Source organism: Cetorhinus maximus, chromosome 8, assembly GCF_964194155.1.
Source record: "Cetorhinus maximus chromosome 8, sCetMax3.hap1.1, whole genome shotgun sequence".
NCBI lineage: Eukaryota > Metazoa > Chordata > Chondrichthyes > Lamniformes > Cetorhinidae > Cetorhinus > Cetorhinus maximus.
In genome coordinates this window covers 17,025,233-17,045,243 of record NC_135886.1, presented here as the reverse complement: position 1 = coordinate 17,045,243, position 20,011 = coordinate 17,025,233, and the positions used below count along the sequence as shown (strand labels likewise).

The 20,011-nt window shown below is 45.2% G+C and overlaps 1 protein-coding gene across 2 annotated transcripts in view; it reads right to left on the bottom strand.

The window, feature by feature from the left end:
- Window positions 1-8,197: 8,197 nt before the first annotated feature.
- kcnc4 (potassium voltage-gated channel, Shaw-related subfamily, member 4) overlaps window positions 8,198-20,011 on the bottom strand; it is a 68,098-nt gene continuing 56,284 nt past the window's right edge. Inside the window, exon 4 of one of the 2 annotated variants that reach the window (XM_078546511.1) lies at window positions 8,198-9,227. In XM_078546511.1, coding sequence (XP_078402637.1) covers window positions 9,166-9,227 — 62 coding nt within the window. In that variant the 3' untranslated portion in view covers window positions 8,198-9,165. The remainder of the gene's footprint in view (window positions 9,228-20,011) is intronic. The other variant, XM_078546512.1, reaches the window with a different exon arrangement.

The following is a 20,011-nucleotide window of genomic DNA, read 5'->3' as shown; positions in this document are numbered from 1 at the left end:
CAATAAGGTCACCCCCTCATTCTTTGAAACTCCAGGGAAAACAGTCCCAGTCTCCCTGATCTCTCCTCATAAAACAATCCCTCATCCCAGGGATTAAAGGATGAACCTCCTTTGCACTCCCTCTTTGGCAAGTATATCCCTCCTTAGATAATGGGATAAAACTGTGCACAATACTCCAGGTGCAGTCTCACCAAGGCTCTATACAATTGCAGCAAGATATCTTTACTCCTGTTCTCAAATCCTCTTGCAATGAAGGTCAACATACAATTTGCCTTCCTAATTACTTGCTGCACCTGTATGCTAACTTTTAGTGACTCATGAACAAGGACACCCAGGTCCCTTTGGACACCCCTACTTCCCAACTTCTCACCATTTAAGAAATACCCTGCCTTTCTGTTTTTTCTAGCAAAGTGAATAACTTCAAATTCATTCACATTATTTCCATTTGCCATGTTCTTGCCCATTCACTTAGTCTGTCCAAATTCCCTTGAAACCTCCTTGCATCCTCCTCACAACTCACATTCCCACCTAGTTTTGCATCATCAGCAAACATGGAAATATTACCTCTTGTCCCAACATCCAAATACCCAAATCATTTATATAGATTGTGAACAGCTGTGGATCTAGCACTGATCCTTGCCGTACCCCACTAACAGCCTGCCATCTGAGAATGACTCATTGATTCCTACATTCTGTTGTCTGTCTCTTAACCAATTCTTAATCCATACCAGTATATTTCCCCCAGCCCCATGTGCTCTAATTTTATTTACTAACCTTTTGTGTGGGATCTTATCAAAAGCCTTCTGAAAATCCAAATACACCACATCCACTGGTTCTCCTTTATCTATGCTACAGGTGACATCCTCAAAAAAACTCCAAGAAGTTTGTCAAACATGATTTCCCTTTTATAAATTCAAGTTGACTCCGCCCAATTTTACCACCCTTTTCAAAATGCCTAGTTACCACATCCTTATCCATGAAGGTGACGGAGGTCTTAGCTGCCAGCTGGAGAACCAGCAAGAGACTTCTGTTGCTTCCTTTAGCTTTCCAAAATATGAGCCAATTAGGCAATTAACAGGCCATTAGCAGGCCTTGTATGGGATCAAGGACCATGGGTGTAGGAAGTCCCGCCCACTGAGCGCTGTCAACTAATCAGAGGCTGGCAGCTATTTTCCTCAGAAGCACCTCTGGGGGGACAGGGTGGGTGTAGGGGAGCTGGCAGTGGGGGTAGGCTCTCAGCTGGGCCCACTTTTCCCGATGGCAGTTACCTCGATCAGGCACTGGGAGCCTTTGCATGAGGGTTGCCCCCATGGAGACCTGCAGAGGTTTGCTTGCTCAGTGGAGGGAAAAACTCCTGCCTGCCACTGGGTGAATACCAGTGGTAGCATGATGAGGCCCTTAAGTGAACATTAGTTGGGCACCTGTGAATCGATTGGCAGTGAGCTGGGAAGGCCATTCATGAGTCTTCTCACCCGGGGCTTAATCGGCGCAGTGGCAGGGTCTCCACCCATCACCCTCCCACCTGATTAAATGCCCTACCTACCTCCAAACACACCACAGGGGAGGGCATAAAATACCACCCATCAAATCCCCAAGAGCAAAATTCCAAGCTTTGAATACTCCAGCACCAAAGTTTGCTGAGCTGTGAGAGGAATGGAAATCCTTCTTCAAATCTTTGAGCGGAATTGTCCAGTCCCATTGGAGGAGGGTGTCACGGTGGGCGGGAGCGGACAATATGGCAAGGAGACCAAAAAGCGGGTTTATTGTGTCAGAAACCATTTTTCAATTGTCTGCTCTGCCCATCAATGGCAGGCCGTGTTTCCCACTGTCGCACGTTGGGAACCTAATTTCAATGCTTTAGCATCCAGCCGGGCACATTGGTCAAATGATGTGATTGCACGCCAACGTATTTCACAGCTGAACATGAGCGACGTACACCTGGCGAGCTGTACTTTGCTCAGGATTTGAGGTTTGTTTGCCTATCTTGCTTCACTCATGGTCCTCAGCGCCAGGCTTTGCAGGCGGCCCCACATCACTTTTAGGGGGGCTCACAGGCAGGTCTTTACCCACCAGACCAGCCATAAAGCGAGGGTGGCAGGGCCAGGGCTTGGTTGGGGAAGGGGGAGAAGTGGCCTCTGGCAAGGGAAGAGACTGCAGGGCGAGGGCAGTACTGGGGAAGGTGGGTATCCCAGGGTGTGTGTGGGGGCACATGTTGATCTGTGCAAGTAGCCTCAAGATGGTGAGGGCTGAGGAGGCAGCCTCCAGAGGAGATGGGGCCAGATGGAGATGTGAGGGTGTGTGTGAGAGAGTGAGTAGTGATGTCCCTTGAGCTGGCAGTGAGTGCGATGCCAGTGAATGTGTGATGGGCTTGTGAGTGTGTGAGTTAGAGTGATGAGATGGTTGCCTTACCCTGGCGGCACAGATGAAATCATTCATCCTCTTTCTGCACCGGATGGCCAACCTCTTCTTTGCAGCATTGGCACTGACCACCACTGCCATCGCCTCCCAAACCGGAGTGGTGAGATTGCTGGGCCTCCTGTGGCCAGAGCGGGGGTAGAGGACATCGCGGTGAGCCTTCATGGTGTCCAGAAAGTGTCCCAGGGATGTGTTACTGAATCGGGGGGGGCTGCACTCTTCTTGGCTTTTGGGGCCATGTCTTCACTGGAGCAGTCCTGGGCTGCAAGCGTTGAGAAATGTGCGCACGGCTGTAGTTTAAATATGGCGCCCTGCGTGAGGAAGTGGCGAGGTAATGGCATAGCGGGCAAATTGGAGGCCGCCCACCAGCGAGACAGCGGGTTTCCTGTGGCTGCATAGTTAAAGAGGCCGGAAGGGGACGATATGGCACGAAAACTCGCCATTGCGACTGGCAGGTATAACAACTTTCTTCATGCCCGCTACTGCACTTTGTGCAAATTTGGGACAACTATCTTTGATTCCAGTCTCCCCCCATACCCCCACATTACTTCACTGTCTCTTTGTGTTTGAGGTCAGGCTCTGGAGTATTCACTATTTAAATGTATATTGTTCTTCATGCTCCATTGAATAAAAGCAATTTTCTAAATGTAGGTATTAAGTTTTTTGTGCTGTGGCATCAGTTTGAAATAAACAGCAGGATGCATTTGAAAACTAAGAGTTCAGAGATGATTGTGGTCATCAAGTGGTCAAATTGACAGACTCATGGGTAGCACAAAATAATTGGCATTAGTTCTCTTGGGGTTGAGTTTAGTCAGACATTTGCTGATGTCACTGTATTTGCCTTTACGTTTGATTTGCTCTTTCCCATTCCCAAATGGTTGAATTGGTCAAAGTTCAACAGAAAGTATTAGTTTGTCTTTCTTAAACAAAGTCTTTCTGAGATCTAGTTCTCATGCTGGATCTAATAATCTCAGAGATTCAAAAAGCCTGATCAAAATCAATAACTAACCATTCACAAGAACACAAGAAATAGGAGCAGGAGTAGACCATTCAGCCCATCGAGCCTGCTCCGCCATTCAATACAATCATGGCTAATCTTGGGCTTCAACTCCATTTTCCTGCCCGCTCCCCATATCCCTTCATTCCCTGTGAGACCAGAAATCAGTCTATCGCAGCCTTAAATCTCTTCATTGATGGAGCATCCACAACCCTCTGGGGTAGAGAATTCCAAAGATCCACAACCCTTTGAGTGAAGCAATTTCCCCTCAGCTCAGTCCTAAATGAGAGACCCCTTATCCTGAGACTGTGCCCCTGTGTTTTAGATTCCCTGACCAGGGGGAATAATGGCCAGGATTTTCCGGCTCCACCCTACTGGGATCTGCCGCGGGGGATGCAGCGGCCCAGCCAAAGGTCCATTGACTTTCGGTGGCCCAGACAATCCCAGTGGTGGGCAGGGTCAGAAAATCTCGCTCAATGTCTCAATATCTACCTGATCAAACCCCTTCAGAATTGTATGTTTCAATGAGATCACCTCTCATTCTTCTAAACTCCAGAGAATATAGATCCAATTTACTCAGTCACTCACCGTAAGACAACCCTTTCATCCCAGGGACCAATCTAGTGAATCTTCACTGTACCGCCTCCAATGCAAGTATATCCTTTCTTAAATGTGGAGACTAAAATTTGCACACAGTATTCGAGATGTGGTCTCACTAAAACCCTGTACAACTGTAGCAAGACCTCTTTATTCCTGTACTCCAATCCCCTTGTAATAAAGGCCAACATGTCACTTGCCTCCCTAATTGTTTGCTGCACCTGCATGCTAACTTTCTGTGTTCCTTGTACGAGCACACCCAAGTCTCTTTGAACATCAACATTTACAAGTTTCTCACCTTTTAAAAAATATTCTGCTTTTCTATTCTACAACCAAAGTGAATAACTTCACACTTCCCCTTTGTGAAGAGGACATAAGGGGGCTACAAAAAGATATAGATAGAATAAGTGACTGGGCAAAGATCTGGCAAATGGAGTTTAATGTGGGAAAATGTGAAATTGCCCATTTTGTCAGGAAGAATAAAAGAGAAGTATATAGAGCCATAGAGTCATAGAAGTCTACAGCACAGAAAAAGGCCCTTCAGCCCATCGAGTCTGCACCAGTCAAATAAGTACCTAACTATTCTAATCCCATTTTCCAACACTAGGCCCATAGCCTTGTATGACATGACATCGCAAGTGCACATCCAAATACTTCTTAAATGTTATGAGGGTTTCTGCCTCTACCATCCTTTCAGGCAATGAGTTCCAGATTCCCACTGCCCTTTGGGTGAAAAAATTCTTCTTCACATCCCCTCTAAACCCTCTGCCCCTTACCTTAAATCTATGCCCCCTGATTATCGATCCCTCCACCAAGGGGAAAAGTCCCTTCCTGTCCACCCTATCTATGCCCCTCATAATTTTATACACCTCAATCATGTCTCCCCTCAATCTCCTCTGCTCCAGGGAAAATAACCCGTCTATCCAAACTCTCCTCATTATCTAAATGGTGAGATATTGCAGAGCTCTGAGATGCAGAGGGATCTGTGTGTCTTAGTGCCTGAATCACAAAAGGCTGTATACAAATACAGCAAGTAATTGGGAAAGCTAATAGAATGTTATCATTTATTGAGAGGAGAATTGATTACAAAAGTAGGGAGGTTATGCTTCAGTTGTACAGGGCACTAATGAGACCACATTTGGAATGCTGTGTACAATATTGGTCACCTTATTTAAGGAAGGATGTAAATGCATTGGAAGCAGTTCAGAGAAGGTTTACCAGACTAGTACCAGGAATGGGTGGGTTGTCTTCTGGGGAAAGGTTGGACAGACTAGGCTTATATCTGCTGGAGTTTAGAAGAGTAAGAGGTGACTTGATTGAAACATATCAGATCCTGAGGGGTCTTGAGAGGGTGGATGTGGAGAGGATGTTTCATCTTGTGGGAGAATCGAGAACTAGGGGCCACTGTTTAAAAATAAGGGGTCACTCATTTAAAACAGAGATGAGGAGAATTTTTTTTTCTCTCAGAGGGTGGTGAGTCTTTGGAACTCTCTTCCTGAAAAGGTGGTGGAAACAGGGTGTTTGAACATTTTAAAGACAGAGGTGGACAGATTCTTGGTAAGCAAGGGGGTGATAAGGGGGTGTAGGCAGGATGCAGATTTGAGGCTACTATCAAATCAGCCATGATCTTATTAAATGACGGAACAGGCTTGAGGGGCCGAATGGCCTTCTCCTGCTCCTTGTTCATATGTTTGTATGTAAAACCATGTTGACTTGTTCTAATCATATAACGCTTTTCTAAATGCATTGTTAAGACTTCCTTAATAATAGATTCCAGCATTTCCCCAATAACTGATGTTAGGCTAACTGGCCTGTAGTTCACTGTTTTCTTTCTCCTTCTTTCTTGAAAAACATTTGCCAACTTCAGAATGAATGGAACCATTCGCAATCTAGGGAAAATTTTAGCTAGCACATCCATCATCTGTGTGGCTATCTCTTTTAGAATCCTAGGGTGCAAGTAGCCATCAGGCCCCGGGGAATTGTTGGATTTTAGTCCCTTAAGTTTTGGCAATAATTTTTCTCAGAATGAATGGGACATTACGTTCAACTTATTTCTCACTGATTCTGATAGGAAAGGATATTATATGGTTATAGGCCTTTTGTCTTATTGATTATGTTATGATGCAGGACTTTGTTAGATGGTTATATTTTAAAGTATCTCCTTTAAATTAATGTGAAACAGAATGTTCTGGAGGGGGTGGGAGTTGTGGTCATACAGACCCAGGCCCATGTGACCTGGTTGTCATGAGGAAAGAAACCCAAACTGAAACCTATTAAAATTAAGTGACAGTTTTCACACCATGACACAGAAAAGGGGCAGCTGCTTTTTGGAGACAGATCCAGAGACAGAGCGTGAGACAATGCAGCTCCTGTAGTCCTCTGTTCAAAAAGATGATGAACAAACTGATGGGACTCTGGAGATTTAAGGATCTAGGAGTCACCTTGTTGGTGGGAGTTGCTGCTGGAATACTCAGGTTGAGTGGAACGATTTTTGAAGGACACTGCAAAATTCGACTTGATGTGGCAGGGAGCACTGAGCCTGTTGGAAAACTGGGAATAATTTGGGACTTAATCTTATAACGCTATATATCTGCCAGAATTATGGTGCACAGCTAAAGGGCTGTTAGACATAATCCAATTGCATTAATTAGTGAAAGTACCTTTTCTTTAGCTTGATGTTTTATTTGCCTGCTGATAGGTTTAATTTAGTTTGTTTGCTACATTAAGAGTAATAAAGCATGAAATTTTTTCCTTCTGTTATTTTCATTGGTCATTTGGGAAATTCACTTTTTTTTTTAAATAAAAAGCGTTCTGAATAAGAGTCATATTGACTCGATGTTAACTCTGTTTCACTCTCCACAGGTGCTGCCAGGCCTGCTGAGTTATTCCAGCACTTTCAGTTTTTATTTTACTTTTTAATAATATTTTTTTAAAGTTATGGCTCTCTTCAAGGATCATAACAATGTTGATGCATCAAAAACCAAACCGAACATTGCGGGCCCCTGAGTTTGTCATCCAACATCCAAGGCAAGACTTTGCAATGAGGGAATGGACCATTCCAGGAGAGAAGGCAGCCACACCAGCTGCCAGCCAGGCTACCACAGGGAGGCGTGAGGCAGGAGTTTATTGGACACCGGCCAAGTGGGGAATATGCCCAGAGAGACAACTGACTGGGAATCTTTTACAGGCTTCACATTTGCACAATCTTTCCTTGTATTTTTTTTTAAATTTAGTTATTTATAACTCTGCTTTGAATAGTTTCTTGGCATTCAGTGATATGTAGGTGTTCCTCATGCTAGCCAATCACATCCCAGGAACTTTGCCAGTAATGCCATTGCAGCTTTGACATTCAATATGAAGGAGTTAAAGGCAAATCATGTTTGACTAACTGGATCGAGTTACTTGATGAAGCAGCAGAAAGGTTTGATGAGGGTAGTGTGGTTGATGTGGGTGTGGATTTTCAAAAGGTGCTGAATAAAGTATCACATAATCGACTTGTTGCAATTAAAGGAACAGCGGCAATGTGCATATAAAACTAGTTAAGAGATAGAAAGCAGAGAGTTGTGGTGAAAGGCTGTGTTTCAGCCTGGAGGGGCTTATACAATGATGTCCCCCAGGGATGGGATCACTGCTCTTTCTGAAATATATTGATGACCTCAACTTAAATATACAGGGCAGAATTTCAAAGTTTGCAGATGTCACAAAACCTCGAAACGTAGTAAACACCAAGGACAGGAACGGATTTCAGAAGGACAGAGAGAAATGGTTAAATGGGCAGACACGTGACAGATGAAATTTACTGCACAGAATGATGAAGTGATACATTTTGGAAGGAAGGATGAGGAGAAGCGATATAAACTAAATGGTACAATTTGAAAGTGGGTGGGTAGATACAAAAATCTTTGAAGGAGGCAGGATAAGCTGGAATGTGCTGCTTGAAAGGGTTGTGGAAGCAGATTCAATAGGAACTTTCAACAGGTAATTGGATAAATATTTGAAAAATAAAATTTTGCTGGTCTGCGAGGAAAGAACAGGGGAGTCGGATTAACTGGGTTGTTACTCAAAAAGCCAGTACAGGGATGATGGGCTGAATAGCCTTCTTCTGTGCTGTATCATTCTCTGATTCTGGGTGTTTGTAGCCAGCTTCATTTTGAGACATAAAACATGAAACACGGTAAAGTTAACTTGAAAAAGATTAACTCTTTATTTCCACACAAGTACGGCCTGCTCAATTTCATGCTTAACAAACATAGAAACAAGTGTTATTGCCAGAGACACAGAACATGGAACATTACAGCACATGGAGCAGGGACACAAACTTAACCGATCAAACTTACCCACATCACAGTTTCCCCCCTGGTGTCCTTCCTTGTTTAGAATACCAAGGATATTCTGGAAATACACAGCTGATCGATCAGATTTTAACGGCAGGTTAATGTTTCAGGTACAGGCTACGGTTTTCAGTGATGGTGCTCCATCCCTCCAGCATTTTCTGTATTTATTTCAGATTTGCTGCATTTGCAACTGCTCGTCTTGCTGGGTTCTTGATCTCACTGCAAACTGGCAAGAATAAATTCATCTCAGAAAGCAAGGGGCCTGACTTGTTTCAAAGCTGAGAAGTGACTTGGAGCACAGGAGAATATCATTTACTTCAAAGAACTTTTGACATTTTAATTCTGTTGCTAGGACACACCTCAAACTGAAAAACAACAGTCTTTACAATAAAGCACTTATGGAAGTAAAATTCACACATGTCTCTTCTAATTCAATATTAGACAGTAATAGACAAGTATAAAATGTTCAACAAGTAATGATAAAATAAGGATTATTAATCTATTGCTGGAATTCAAAGATCTTTGCACGCTATGATCTAGAATGTTAACAAATGCCTATAGTTCATATATAGAAATGTATATATATATACTTCTTTTCTTCATAATACATATTTTACAGAACCATCATGCAACCATGCTTTTACAAGATTATATAGGTATATTACAACAAAATTCATCATTATGAGTGTTCGATAATTCTGAACTCCTGGTCTTCAGCCCAGATTGAGGCAGTCTGGAACCTTCCATTGCTTCCCTCCAGGACAGAATTTTGGATAAAGCGTGGAAGCTCGCCCTTTGCCCTCTGACCTCTGCTATTTGCCATTATGACAGGGTGATCACTTCTGCTTGAGTGTAATTAACTGTGAGGGCATCTTTGCAGTTCTCTGTGTGCCAAGAATAAAACAGGAAAAAGTACAACAAAAGTACAACAGAGGGAAATCCCCAATTAGCCTTGGCTTTGTGCATCATTTGACAGGACAAAGCATGGCAACCAGTCTGAAGTGGAACTTAACAAAAGTATATGTAGGTGTGAGATGAAAGTATGTGACAGAAAGAGAGTGTGAGAGAAAGAAAACATGAGACAGAGAGAGCATGTGTGAGTGTGAGAGAGAAAGAGAGAGAGAGTGTCTGTGTGTGAGAGAGAGAGTACGTGTGTGAGTGCGGGAGAGAGAAAGTGAGAGTGAGAGAGTGTGCGTGAGTGTGAGATAAAGAGTGTGTGTGAGAGAGAGTGTGTGTGTGGGTATGAGAGAGTGTGTATGTATGAGAGAGTTTGTGCGGGATGTGTGTGAGTGAGTGTGTGAGAGAGAGCATGTCTATGTGTGTGTGTGAGTGTGTGGGTATGAGAGAGTGTGTGAGTGTGAGTGATTGTGTGTGAGAGTGTGTCAGTGTGAAAGAGAGGGTGTGTGTATGTTTGTGTGTGTGTGTGAGTGTATGTGAGAGAGAGTGTGTCTATGTGTGTGTGAGAGAGAGGTGTGTGTGTGTGAGAGAGAGAGAGAGAGAATGTGTGTGTGTGTGTGTGTGAGGGAGAGAGTGTGAGAGAGAGTGGGTCTGTATGTGAGAGACAGTGTGCCTGTGTGTGTGAGAGACATGGAGAGTGTGTGTGTGTGCGTGTGTGCGTGAGAGAAAGAATGTGTGTGAGTGAGTGTGTATGAGAGAGTGTCTGTGTGTGTGCGAGAGAGAGTGTGTGTGTGTTTGTGAGAGAGAGAGAATGTTTGTGTGTGTACGTGAGAGAGTGTGTATGTGTGTGTGTGTGTGAGAGAGAGAGAGAATGTCTGTGTGTCTCCGTGTGTCTGTGTGAGAGAATGTGCGTGTGTCTGTCTGTGTGAGTGTTTGTGTGTGAGAGAAAGAGAGAGTCTGTGGGTTTGAGAGAGTGTGTGTGTGTGAGAAAATTTGTGTGGGGTGTGTGTGAGTGAGTGTGTGTGAGAGAGAGTGTGTCTGTGTGTGAGAGAGGGAGGGACTGTGTGTGTGTGTGTGAGAGAGAATGTGTGTGTGTGTGAGAGAGAGATAGAGAGAATGTGTGTGTGTGTGTCTGTATGTATGAGTGAGTGAGTGTGTGTGAGAGTGTGTTTGTGTGTGAGAGGGAGAGTGTGTGTGTGTGTGTGAGAGAGAGAGAGATTGTTTGTGTGTATGTGTGTGTATGTGTAAGAGAGGGAGAGAGAATGTGTGTGTGTCTCTGTGTGTGTGAGAGAGATTGTGTGTGTGTGCACTAGAGTGCTGCTATGGGCTGCAGTGGAGTGCTTAAGTTGGAGTTTGGTGACTGAGAGAATTTAAGGGTTAATTTCTATCTAACGTCTAGTCTTTCTTTAATTTAGTAATTAACTAAAAGTTGCTGTTTGGGATGGAAGAAGGTGAGTTTTAGGTCGGCTTTAAAACGGGTTTATACAGGCTCTGCTTGTAGCTGCAGCTAGTTAATTAGATAACTGGCTTAAACAGGTTTTCAGAGACTAGATTCAGAGAGTATTAAAAACTGGCCATCTTACAGTGCTGACTTTGTCTGTACTGGAGTGCTGCTTCGGGCTGCAGTAGAGTGCTTAAGTTGGAGTTTGGTGACTGAGGGAGATCGGTGAGGAGGGAACGAGGTGATCCTTTGAGTACCGTGAGTACGGTCAGGTAAGTATTTACTACTTTTATCGCTTGTAGTTTTTAAGGTCTTATTTGTGGTTTATCGTTTGTAAGGGCTATATTCTGTAACAACGAGGAGCAGGGAAGAAGAGCCCTAGAGTAATTGATATTATTTGATATTAAGTATCTTCCAAAAGGTTTAATTTAATTTAAAGGGGTAAGTCATGGCAGGACAGCTCAAAGCCGTGGTGTGCTCCTCCTGCTCTATGTGGGAAGCCAGGAACATTTCCAGTGCCCGGGGCCAGTGTGTGTGCAGGAAGTGTCTCCAGCTGCAGCTCCTGGAAGCCCAGGTTTCAGAGATGGGGCAGCGGCTGGGGACACAGGAATATCCGCGAGGCGGAGAGTATCATGGATAGCACATATAGAGAGGTGGTCACACCACAGGCTAAGAGTCCACAGGCAGGAAGGGAATGGATGACCACCAGGCAAAGCAAGAGGACTAGGCAGGCAGTGCAGGAATCTCCTGTGGCTATTCCCCTGCAAAACAGATATATCGCTTTGGATGCTGTTGAGGGGAATGACCTCTCAGGGGAAAGCAGCAACAGCCAAATTTGTTGCACCACGGTTGGCTCTGCTGCACAGGGGAGGAGTAAAAAGTGTGGGAATGCAATAGTTATAGGGGATTCAATTGTAAGGGGAATAAATAGGCGTTTCTGTGGCCGCAAACGAGACTCCAGGATGGTATGTTGCCTCCCTGGTGCTAGGGTCAAGGATGTCTCAGGGCAGCTACAGAACATTCTGAAGGGGGAGGGTGAACAGCCAGTGGTTGTGGTACACATTGGTACAAATGACATAGGTTAAAAAAAGAGATGAGGTCCTAAAAGCAGAATAAGGGAGTTAGGAAGTAAGTTGAAAAGTAGGACCTCAAAGGTAGTGATCTCAGGATTACTACCAGTGCCACGTGCTAGTCAGAGTAGAAATAGCAGGATGTATCGGATGAATACGTCATTGAAGAGATGGTATGAGGGGGCGGGTTTCAGATTCCTGGGAGGTTGGGACCATTTCTGGGGGAGGTGGGACCAGTACAAACTGGACGGGTTACACCTAGGCAGGACCGGGACTGATGTCCTGGGGAAATATTTGCTAGAGTGGTTGGGGAGGGTTTAAACTAAAATGGCAGAGGGATGGAAACCTATACAAGGATAAGAGGAGAGGGAATCAAGGACAAGAACAAAAGGGGAATAAGAAAAGTGATAGCCAGAGAAATCAAGGGCAAGAATCAAACAGGGCCTCAGTGAAAAATAGTGGGAACGGGACAGTAATGTTAAAAAGACAAACCTTAAGACTTTGTGCCTTAACGCGAGGAGCATTCGCAATAAAGTGGATGAATTAATCACACAATTAGATGTAAACAGGTATGATATAGTTATGATTATGGAGACATGGCTGCAGGGTGACCAGGGATGGGAACTGAACATCCAGGGGTATTCAGTATTCAGGAAGGATAGACAAAAAGGAAAAGGCGGTGGAGTTACATTGCTGGTTAAAGAGGAAATTAACGCATTAGTGAGGAAAGATATTAGCTCCGACGATGTGGAATCTGTATGGGTAGAGCTGAGAAACACTAAGGGGCAAAAAAACGTTAGTGGGGGTTGTATATAGACTCCCAAACTGTAGTGGTGATGTTGGGAATCGCATTAAACAGAAAATTAGAGACGCATGTAATAAAGGAACATCTGTAATTATGGGTGTCTTTAATCTGCAAATCAAATTAGTAACAATACCTTAGAGGAGGATTTCCTGGAGTGTATACAGGATGTTTTTCTGGACCAATATGTTGAGAACCAACTAGAGAACATGCCATCCTAGACTGGGCATTGTGTAATGAAAAAGGAATAATTGGCAATCTAGTTGTGCGAGGCCCCTTGGGGATGAGGGACCATAATATGAAAGAATTCTTTGTCAAGACGGAGAGTGACATAGCTGATTCTGACACTAGGGTCCTGAATCTTAATAAAGGAAACTATGATGGTATGAGGGGTGAGTTGGCTATGATGAATTGGGAAACGTTAATTAAAGGGATGATGGTGGATAGGCAATGGCAAATGTTCAAAGAGCGCATGGGTGAACTGCAACAATTGTTTATTCCTGTCTGGCGCAAAAGTGAAATAGGAAAGATGGCCAAACCATGGCTTACAAGGGAAATTAGAGAGAGTATTAGATGCAAGGAAGAGGCTTACAAATTTGCCAGAAAAAACAACAGACCTGAGGATTGGGAGCAGTTTAGAATTCAGCAAAGGACCAAGGGATTGATTAAGAAGGGGAAAATAGAGTACGAGAGTAAGCTTTCAGGGAACCTAAATCTGACTGTAAACGTTTCTATAGGTATGTGAAGAGAAAAAGATTGGTGAAGAAAAATGTAGGTCCCTTACAGTCAGAAACAGGGGAATTTATAATGGGGAACAAAGAAATGGCTGACCAACTAAATACATACTTTGGTTCTGTCTTCACAGAGGAGGACACTAATAACATACCAGAAATGTTGGGGAACACAGGGTTTAGTGAGAGGGAGGAACTGAAAGAAATCAGTATTAGTAGAGAAATGGTGTTGGGGAAATTGATGGGATTGAAGGTCAATAAATCCCCAGGGCCTGATAATCTACATCGCAGAGTTCTTAAGGAAGTGGCCCTAGAAATAGTGTATGCATTGGTAGTCATCTTCCAAGATTCTATAGACTCTGGAACAGCTCCTACAGATTGGAGGGTAGCTAATGTAACCCCACTATTTAAAAAGGGAGGCAGAGAGAAAACAGGGAATTATAGACTAGTCAGACTGACATTACTAGTGGGGAAAATTCCAGAGTTCATTATAAAAGATTTAATAGCTGAGCACTTGGAAAACAGTGGCAGAATCGGACAGAGTCAGCATGGATTTACGAAAGGGAAATCATGCTTGACAAATCTACTGGAATTTTTCGAGGATGTAACTAGTAGAGTTGATGAGGGGAGCCAGTGGATGTGGTTTATTTGAACTTTCAGAAGGCTTTCGACAAAGTCCCACATAAGAGATTAGCATGTAAAATTAAAGTGCATGGGATTGGGGGTAGTGTATTGAGATGGATAGAAAACTGGTTGGCAGACAGGAATCAAAGAGTAGGAATAAACGGGTCTTTTTCCGAATGGCAGGCAGTGACTAGTGGGGTACCGCAGGGATTGGTGCTGGGACCCCAGTTATCCACAATATATATTAATGATTTAGATGAGGGAACTAAATGTAATATCTCCAAATTTGCAGATGACAGAAAGCTGGGTGGGAGGGTGAGCTGTGAGGAAGATGCAGAGATGCTTCAGTGTGATTTGGACCAGCTGAGTGAGTGGGCAAATGCATGGCAGATGCAGTATAATGTGGATAAATGTGAGGTTATCCATTTTGGTAGCAAAAACAGGAAGGCAGATTACTATCTGAATGACTATAAATTGAGAGAGGGGAATGTGCAACGAGACCTGGGTGTTCTCATACACCAGTCGCTGAAGGTAAGCATGCAGGTGCAGCAGGCGGTAAAGAAGGCAAATGGTATGTTGGCCTTCATAGCCAGAGGATTCGAGTACAGGTGCAGGGATGTCTTGCTGTAATTGTACAGGGCCTTGGTGAGACCACACCTGGAATATTGTGTGCAGTTTTGGTCTCCTTATCTGAGGAAGGATGTTCTTGCTTTCGAGGGAGTGCAGCAAAGGTTTACCAGACTGATTCCTGGGATGGCGGGACTGACATGTGAGGAGAAATTGAGTAGTTTAGGATTATATTCGCTGGAGTTCAGAAGAATGAGGGTGGATCTCATAGTAAAATAAAATTCTAACATGACTAGACAGGGAAGATGCAGGAAGGATGTTCCTGATGGTGGGGGAGTCCAGAACCAGGGGTCACAGTCTGAGGATACAGGGTAGACCACTTAGGACTGAGATGAGGAGAAATTTCTTCACCCAGAGAGTGGTGAGCATGTGGAATTTGTTACCACAGAAAGTAGTTGAGGCTAAAACATTGTATGTTTTCAAGAAGGAGTTAGATATAGCTCTTGGGGCGAAAGGGATGAAAGGATATGGGGAGAAAGCGGGAGCAGGCTATTGAGTTGGATGATCAGCCATGATCATAATGAATGGCGGAGCAGACTCGAAGGGCCGAATGGGCTACTCCTGCTCCTATTTTCTATGTTTCTATGTGTGTGTGTATGTGTGTGTGTATGTGCGTGAGTGCGTGTATGTGTGTGTGAGAGAGTGTGTGTGAGAGGGAGTGTGTGTGAGGGTGAGTGTGTGTGTGTGAGAGTGAGTGAGAGAGGTGGGGGGTGTGTGAGTGTGAGTCAGGCCTACCCCAGAATCTCCCCACACTCCCTACATGTGAGAGCTGACAGCCAATCAGAGGCTAAGCTGGCATTGCTCACCAGCGCCAATGGGGACAGTGGCAGTTTCTGTTATTGCAGCCATCAATGCCGAGTGAGTGAGTGTGTGTGTGTCAGAATGAGAGTGTGTGTCAGAGTGAGTGTGTGTGTCAGAGGTGGGTGGGAGGGTGAGTGAGTGTGTATGTGTGAGTGTGTGTGTATGCGTGTGAGCATGTGTGAGTGTGTGTGTGACTGTGTATGTGTGAGAGTTTGTGTGTGAGTATGTGAGTGTGTGAGTGATTGTGTGTGTGAGAGTGAGTGATTGTGTGTGTGTGTTAGTGTGTATGTGTGAGTGTGTATGTGTATGTCTGTGAGAGTGAGTGTGTGTGTGTTTCTGTTATTGCAGCCATCAATACCGAGTGAGTGAGTGTGTGTGAGAGTGAGTGATTGTGTGTGTGAGAGTGAGTGAGTGTGTGTGACAGTGAGTGTGTATGTGTGAGAGTGTGTGTGTGTATGTGAAAGCAAGTGAGTGTGTGTATGTTAGTGTGACTGTGTGCGTGTGACAGGCCTACCCCAGAATCCCCCCATACTCTCTACATGTGAGAGCTGACAGCCAATCAGAGGCTAAGCTGAGCATTGCTCACCAGCGCCAGTGGGGACAGTGGCAGTTTCTGTTATTGCAGCCATCAATGCCGAGTGAGTGTGTGTGTAAGAGTGTGTGGCAGAAGGTGAGTGTGTGTGACAGAGCGCACGTGTGAGAGGGAGGTGGGGATGTGTGTGTGTGTGTGAGAGTGAGTGCATGTTTCCGAGTGAGTGTGTGTTTGAGAGTGAGTGTGTGTGTGTGTGTGAGCGAGTGTGTGTGTGTAAGTGAGTGTATGAGTATGAGTGTGTATGTGTGTGACTGTGATTGTGTGTGTTAGTGTGACTGTGTGTGTGTGAGTGTGTGAGTGTGTGAGTATGAGTGTGTGAGTGTGAGTAGGAGTGTGCGCGCGACAATCTCCCAACACTCCCTACATGTGAGAGCTGACAGCCAATCATAGGCTAAGCTCTGCATTGCTCACCAGCGCCAATGGGGACAGTGGCAGTTTCTGTTATTGCAGCCATCAATGCCGAGTGAGTGAGTGTGTGTGTCAGAGTGAGTGTGTGTGTGTCAGAGTGTGTGTGTGAGAGTGTGTATATGTGAGAGTGAGTGTGTGTGAGAGTGAGTGAATGTGAGAGTGAGTGTGCGTGTGAAAGAGTGAGCATGTATGTGAGTGTGTATGTGACAGGGAGTGTGCGTCTGTTTCTGTTATTGCAACCATCAATGCCGAGTGAGTGTGTATGTGTGTGTGTGTGTAAGTGTGAGTGTGAGTGTGTATGAGTGTGAGTGTGTCTGTGTGAGTGTGTGTGTGAGTGTATGTGTGAGTGTGTGTATGTGAGAGTGTGTGTGTGTGTTTCTGTTATTACAGCCATCAATGGCGAGTGAGCATGTGTGTGCAAGAGTGAGTGTGAGTGTGTGTGTGTGAGTGTGTATGTGTGTGAGGGTGAGTGTGAGTGTGTGTGTGTGAGAGTGTGTGTGAGAATGAGAGTGTATGAGACAGTTTGTGTGTGTTTTTCTGTTATTGCAGCCATCACGCTGAGTGAGTGAATGTGTGTGTGAGAGTGAGTGTATGTGAGTGAGTGTGTGTGAGAGTGAGTGATTGTGTGTGTGAGTGAGTGTGTCTGTGAGAGTGAGTGTGTGTGAGAGTGATTGTGTGTGTGAGTGAGTGTGTTTGTGAGAGTGAGTGTGTGTGAGAGTGAGTGTGTGTGAGAGTGAGTGATTGTGTGTGTGTGAGTGAGTGTGTCTGTGAGAGTGAATGTGTGTGAGAGTGAGTGATTGTGTGTTTCTGTTATTACAGCCATCAATGCAGAGTGAGTGTGTGCGTGTGAGAGTGAGTGAGTGTGTCTGTGAGAGTGAATGTGTGTGAGAGTGAGTGTGTGAGAGAGTGAGTGATTGTGTGTGTGAGAGTGAGTGCGTATGAAAGTGTGTGTATGTGTGTTTCTGTTATTGCAGCCATCAACACCGAGTGAGTGTGTGTGTGAAAGTGAGCAGTTGTGTTTGAGAGTGAGAGTGAGTGAGTGTGTGTGTGTGGGTGAGAGTGATTGTGTGTGGGTGAGAGTGATTGTGTGTGTGGGTGAGAGTGAGTGTGCGTGAGAGTGAGTGTGTATGTATTTCTATTATTGCAGTCATCAATGCCGAGTGAGCGTGTGTGTGTGTGTGAGAGAGTGAGTGTGTGTGAGAGAGTGAATATGTGTGTGTGTATGTGTGTGACTTTGTGTGTGAGAGTGAATATGTGTGTATGAGTGTGTTTGTGTGAGAGTGAGCATGTGTGAGTGTGTTTGTGAAAGTGAATGTGTGTTTCTGTTATTGCAACCATCAATGCCAAGTGAGTGTGTATGTGTGTGTGTGTGTGTGTGTGTGTCTATGTGTGTGTGTGTGTATTTGTGAGAGTGTGAGTGTGTATGTGTGTGAGTGTATGTGTGTGAGTGAGTGTGTATGTGTGTGTGTATGTGTGTGAGAGTGAGTGTGTGTGTGTGTTTCTGTTATTGGTACCATCAATGCCGAGTGAGTGTGTGTGTGAGTGTGAGCGTGTATGGGTGTGAGTGTGTGTCTGTGTGTGACTGTGTAAGTAAGAGTGAGTGTGTGTATGTGTCTGTTATTGCAGTCATCAATGCCGAGTGAGTGTGTGTGTGAGTGTGAGCGTGTATGGGTGTGAGTGTGTGTGTGTGACTGTGTAAGTAAGAGTGAGTGCGTGTATATGTCTGTTATTGCAGTCATCAATGCCGAGTGAGTGCGTGTGTGTGCGAGAGTGAGTGAATGTGTGTGTGAGAGTGAGTGTGCGTGTGTTTCTGTTATTACAGCCGTCAATGCCGAATGAATGAGTGTGTGTGAGCGTGAGTGAGGGTGTGTGAGAGAGTGACTGAGTGTGCGTATGTGAGAGAGTGAGTGCATGTGAGTGTGTGTGAGCGTGTGTGTGTGTATCTGAGAGTGTGTGAGTGTGTGTGTGAGAGTGAGTATGAGAGAATGCATATGTATGTGAGTATGTATGTGTGAAAGTGAGCATGTGTGAGTGTGTATGTGTGTGACTGTGTATGTGAGAGTGAGTGTGTGTGTGTTTCTGTTATTACAGCCATCAATGGTGAGTGATTGTGTGTTTGCGAGAGTAAGTGTGAGTGTGTATGTGTGCGAGTGTGTATGTGTGTGAGTGTGTATGTGTGTGAGTGCGTGAGTGTGTATATGCGTGAGTGTGTGTGAGAGAGTGAGAGTGTGTGTGTGTGAGTGTGTGTGTGAGTGTGTATGTGTGTGAGTGTGTATGTGTGTGTGTGTATGTGTGTGAGTGCGTGAGTGTGTATATGCGTGAGTGTGTGTGAGAGAGTGAGTGTGTATGTGTGAGTGTGTATGTGTGTGAGTGCGTGAGTGTGTATATGCGTGCGTGTGTGTGCGAGAGTGAGAGTGTGTGTGCATGAGAGTGTGTGTGTGTGTTTCTGTTATTGCAGCCATCAACGCTGAATGAGTGAGTGTGTGTGTATATGTGTGTGTGTGGGTGAGAGTGATTGAGTGTGTGTGAGGGTGATTGCGTGCATGTGTGAGAGTGAGTGTGTGTATGTGTGTGACTTTGTATGTGAGACTGAGTGTGTGTGTGTGTGAGAGTGAGTGTTTGTGTGAGAATGAGTGTGTGTGCTTCTGTTATTGCAGCCATCAATGCTGAGTGAAAGAGTGTGTGTGTGAGAGTGAGTGTGCACGTGAGTATGCATGAGTGAGAGTGAGCGTGTGTGTGAGTGTGTATGTGAGAGTGAGTGTGTGTGTGTTTCTGTTATTGCAACCATCAATGCCGAGTGAGTGTGTATGTGTATGAGTTTGTGTGTGAGTATGAGTGTGTGTTAGTGTGAGTGTGTGTGTTAGTGAGTGTGTGTAAGAGTGAGTGTGTGTGAGCGAGTGTGAGTGAGTGTGTGTGAGAGTGAGTGTGCGTGAGTGAGTGTGTGTGTGTGTGTGTGTGTGTGACAGTGACTGTGTGAGCGAGTGTGAGTGAGTGTGTGAGTGTGAGTAGGAGTGTGCGCGCGACAGGCCTACCCCAGAATCTCCCAACACTCCCTACATGTGAGAGCTGACAGCCAATCAGAGGCTAAGCTGTGCATTGCTCACCAGCGCCAATGGGGACAGTGGCAGTTTCTGTTACTGCAGCCATCAATGCCTAGTGAGTGAGTGTGTGTGTCAGAGTGAGTGTGTGTGTCAGAGTGAGTATGTGTGTGTGAGAATGAGCGTGTGAGAGAGGTGGGGGTGTGTGTGTGAGGTGGGGGTGTGTGTGAGAGGTGGGTGTGTGTGTGAGGTGGGGGTGTGTGAGAGATGGGGGTGTGTGTGAGGTGGGGGTGTGTGTGAGGTGGGGGTGTGTGTGAGGTGGGGGTGTGTGTGAGAGATGGGGGTGTGTGTGTGAGGTGGGGGTGTGTGTGAGAGTGTGTATGTGTGAGGTGGGGGTGTGTGTGAGGTGGGGGTGTGTGTGAGAGATGGGGGTGTGTGTGTGAGGTGGGGGTGTGTGTGAGAGTGAGTGTGTGTGTGAGGTGGGGGTGTGTGTGAGAGTGAGTGTGTGTGTGAGAGTGAGTGTGTGTGTGAGGTGGGGGTGTGTGTGAGAGATGGGGGTGTGTGTGAGGTGGGGGTATGTGTGTGAGGTGGGGGTGTGTGTGTGAGAGTGAGTGTGTGAGAGAGGTGGGGGTGTGTG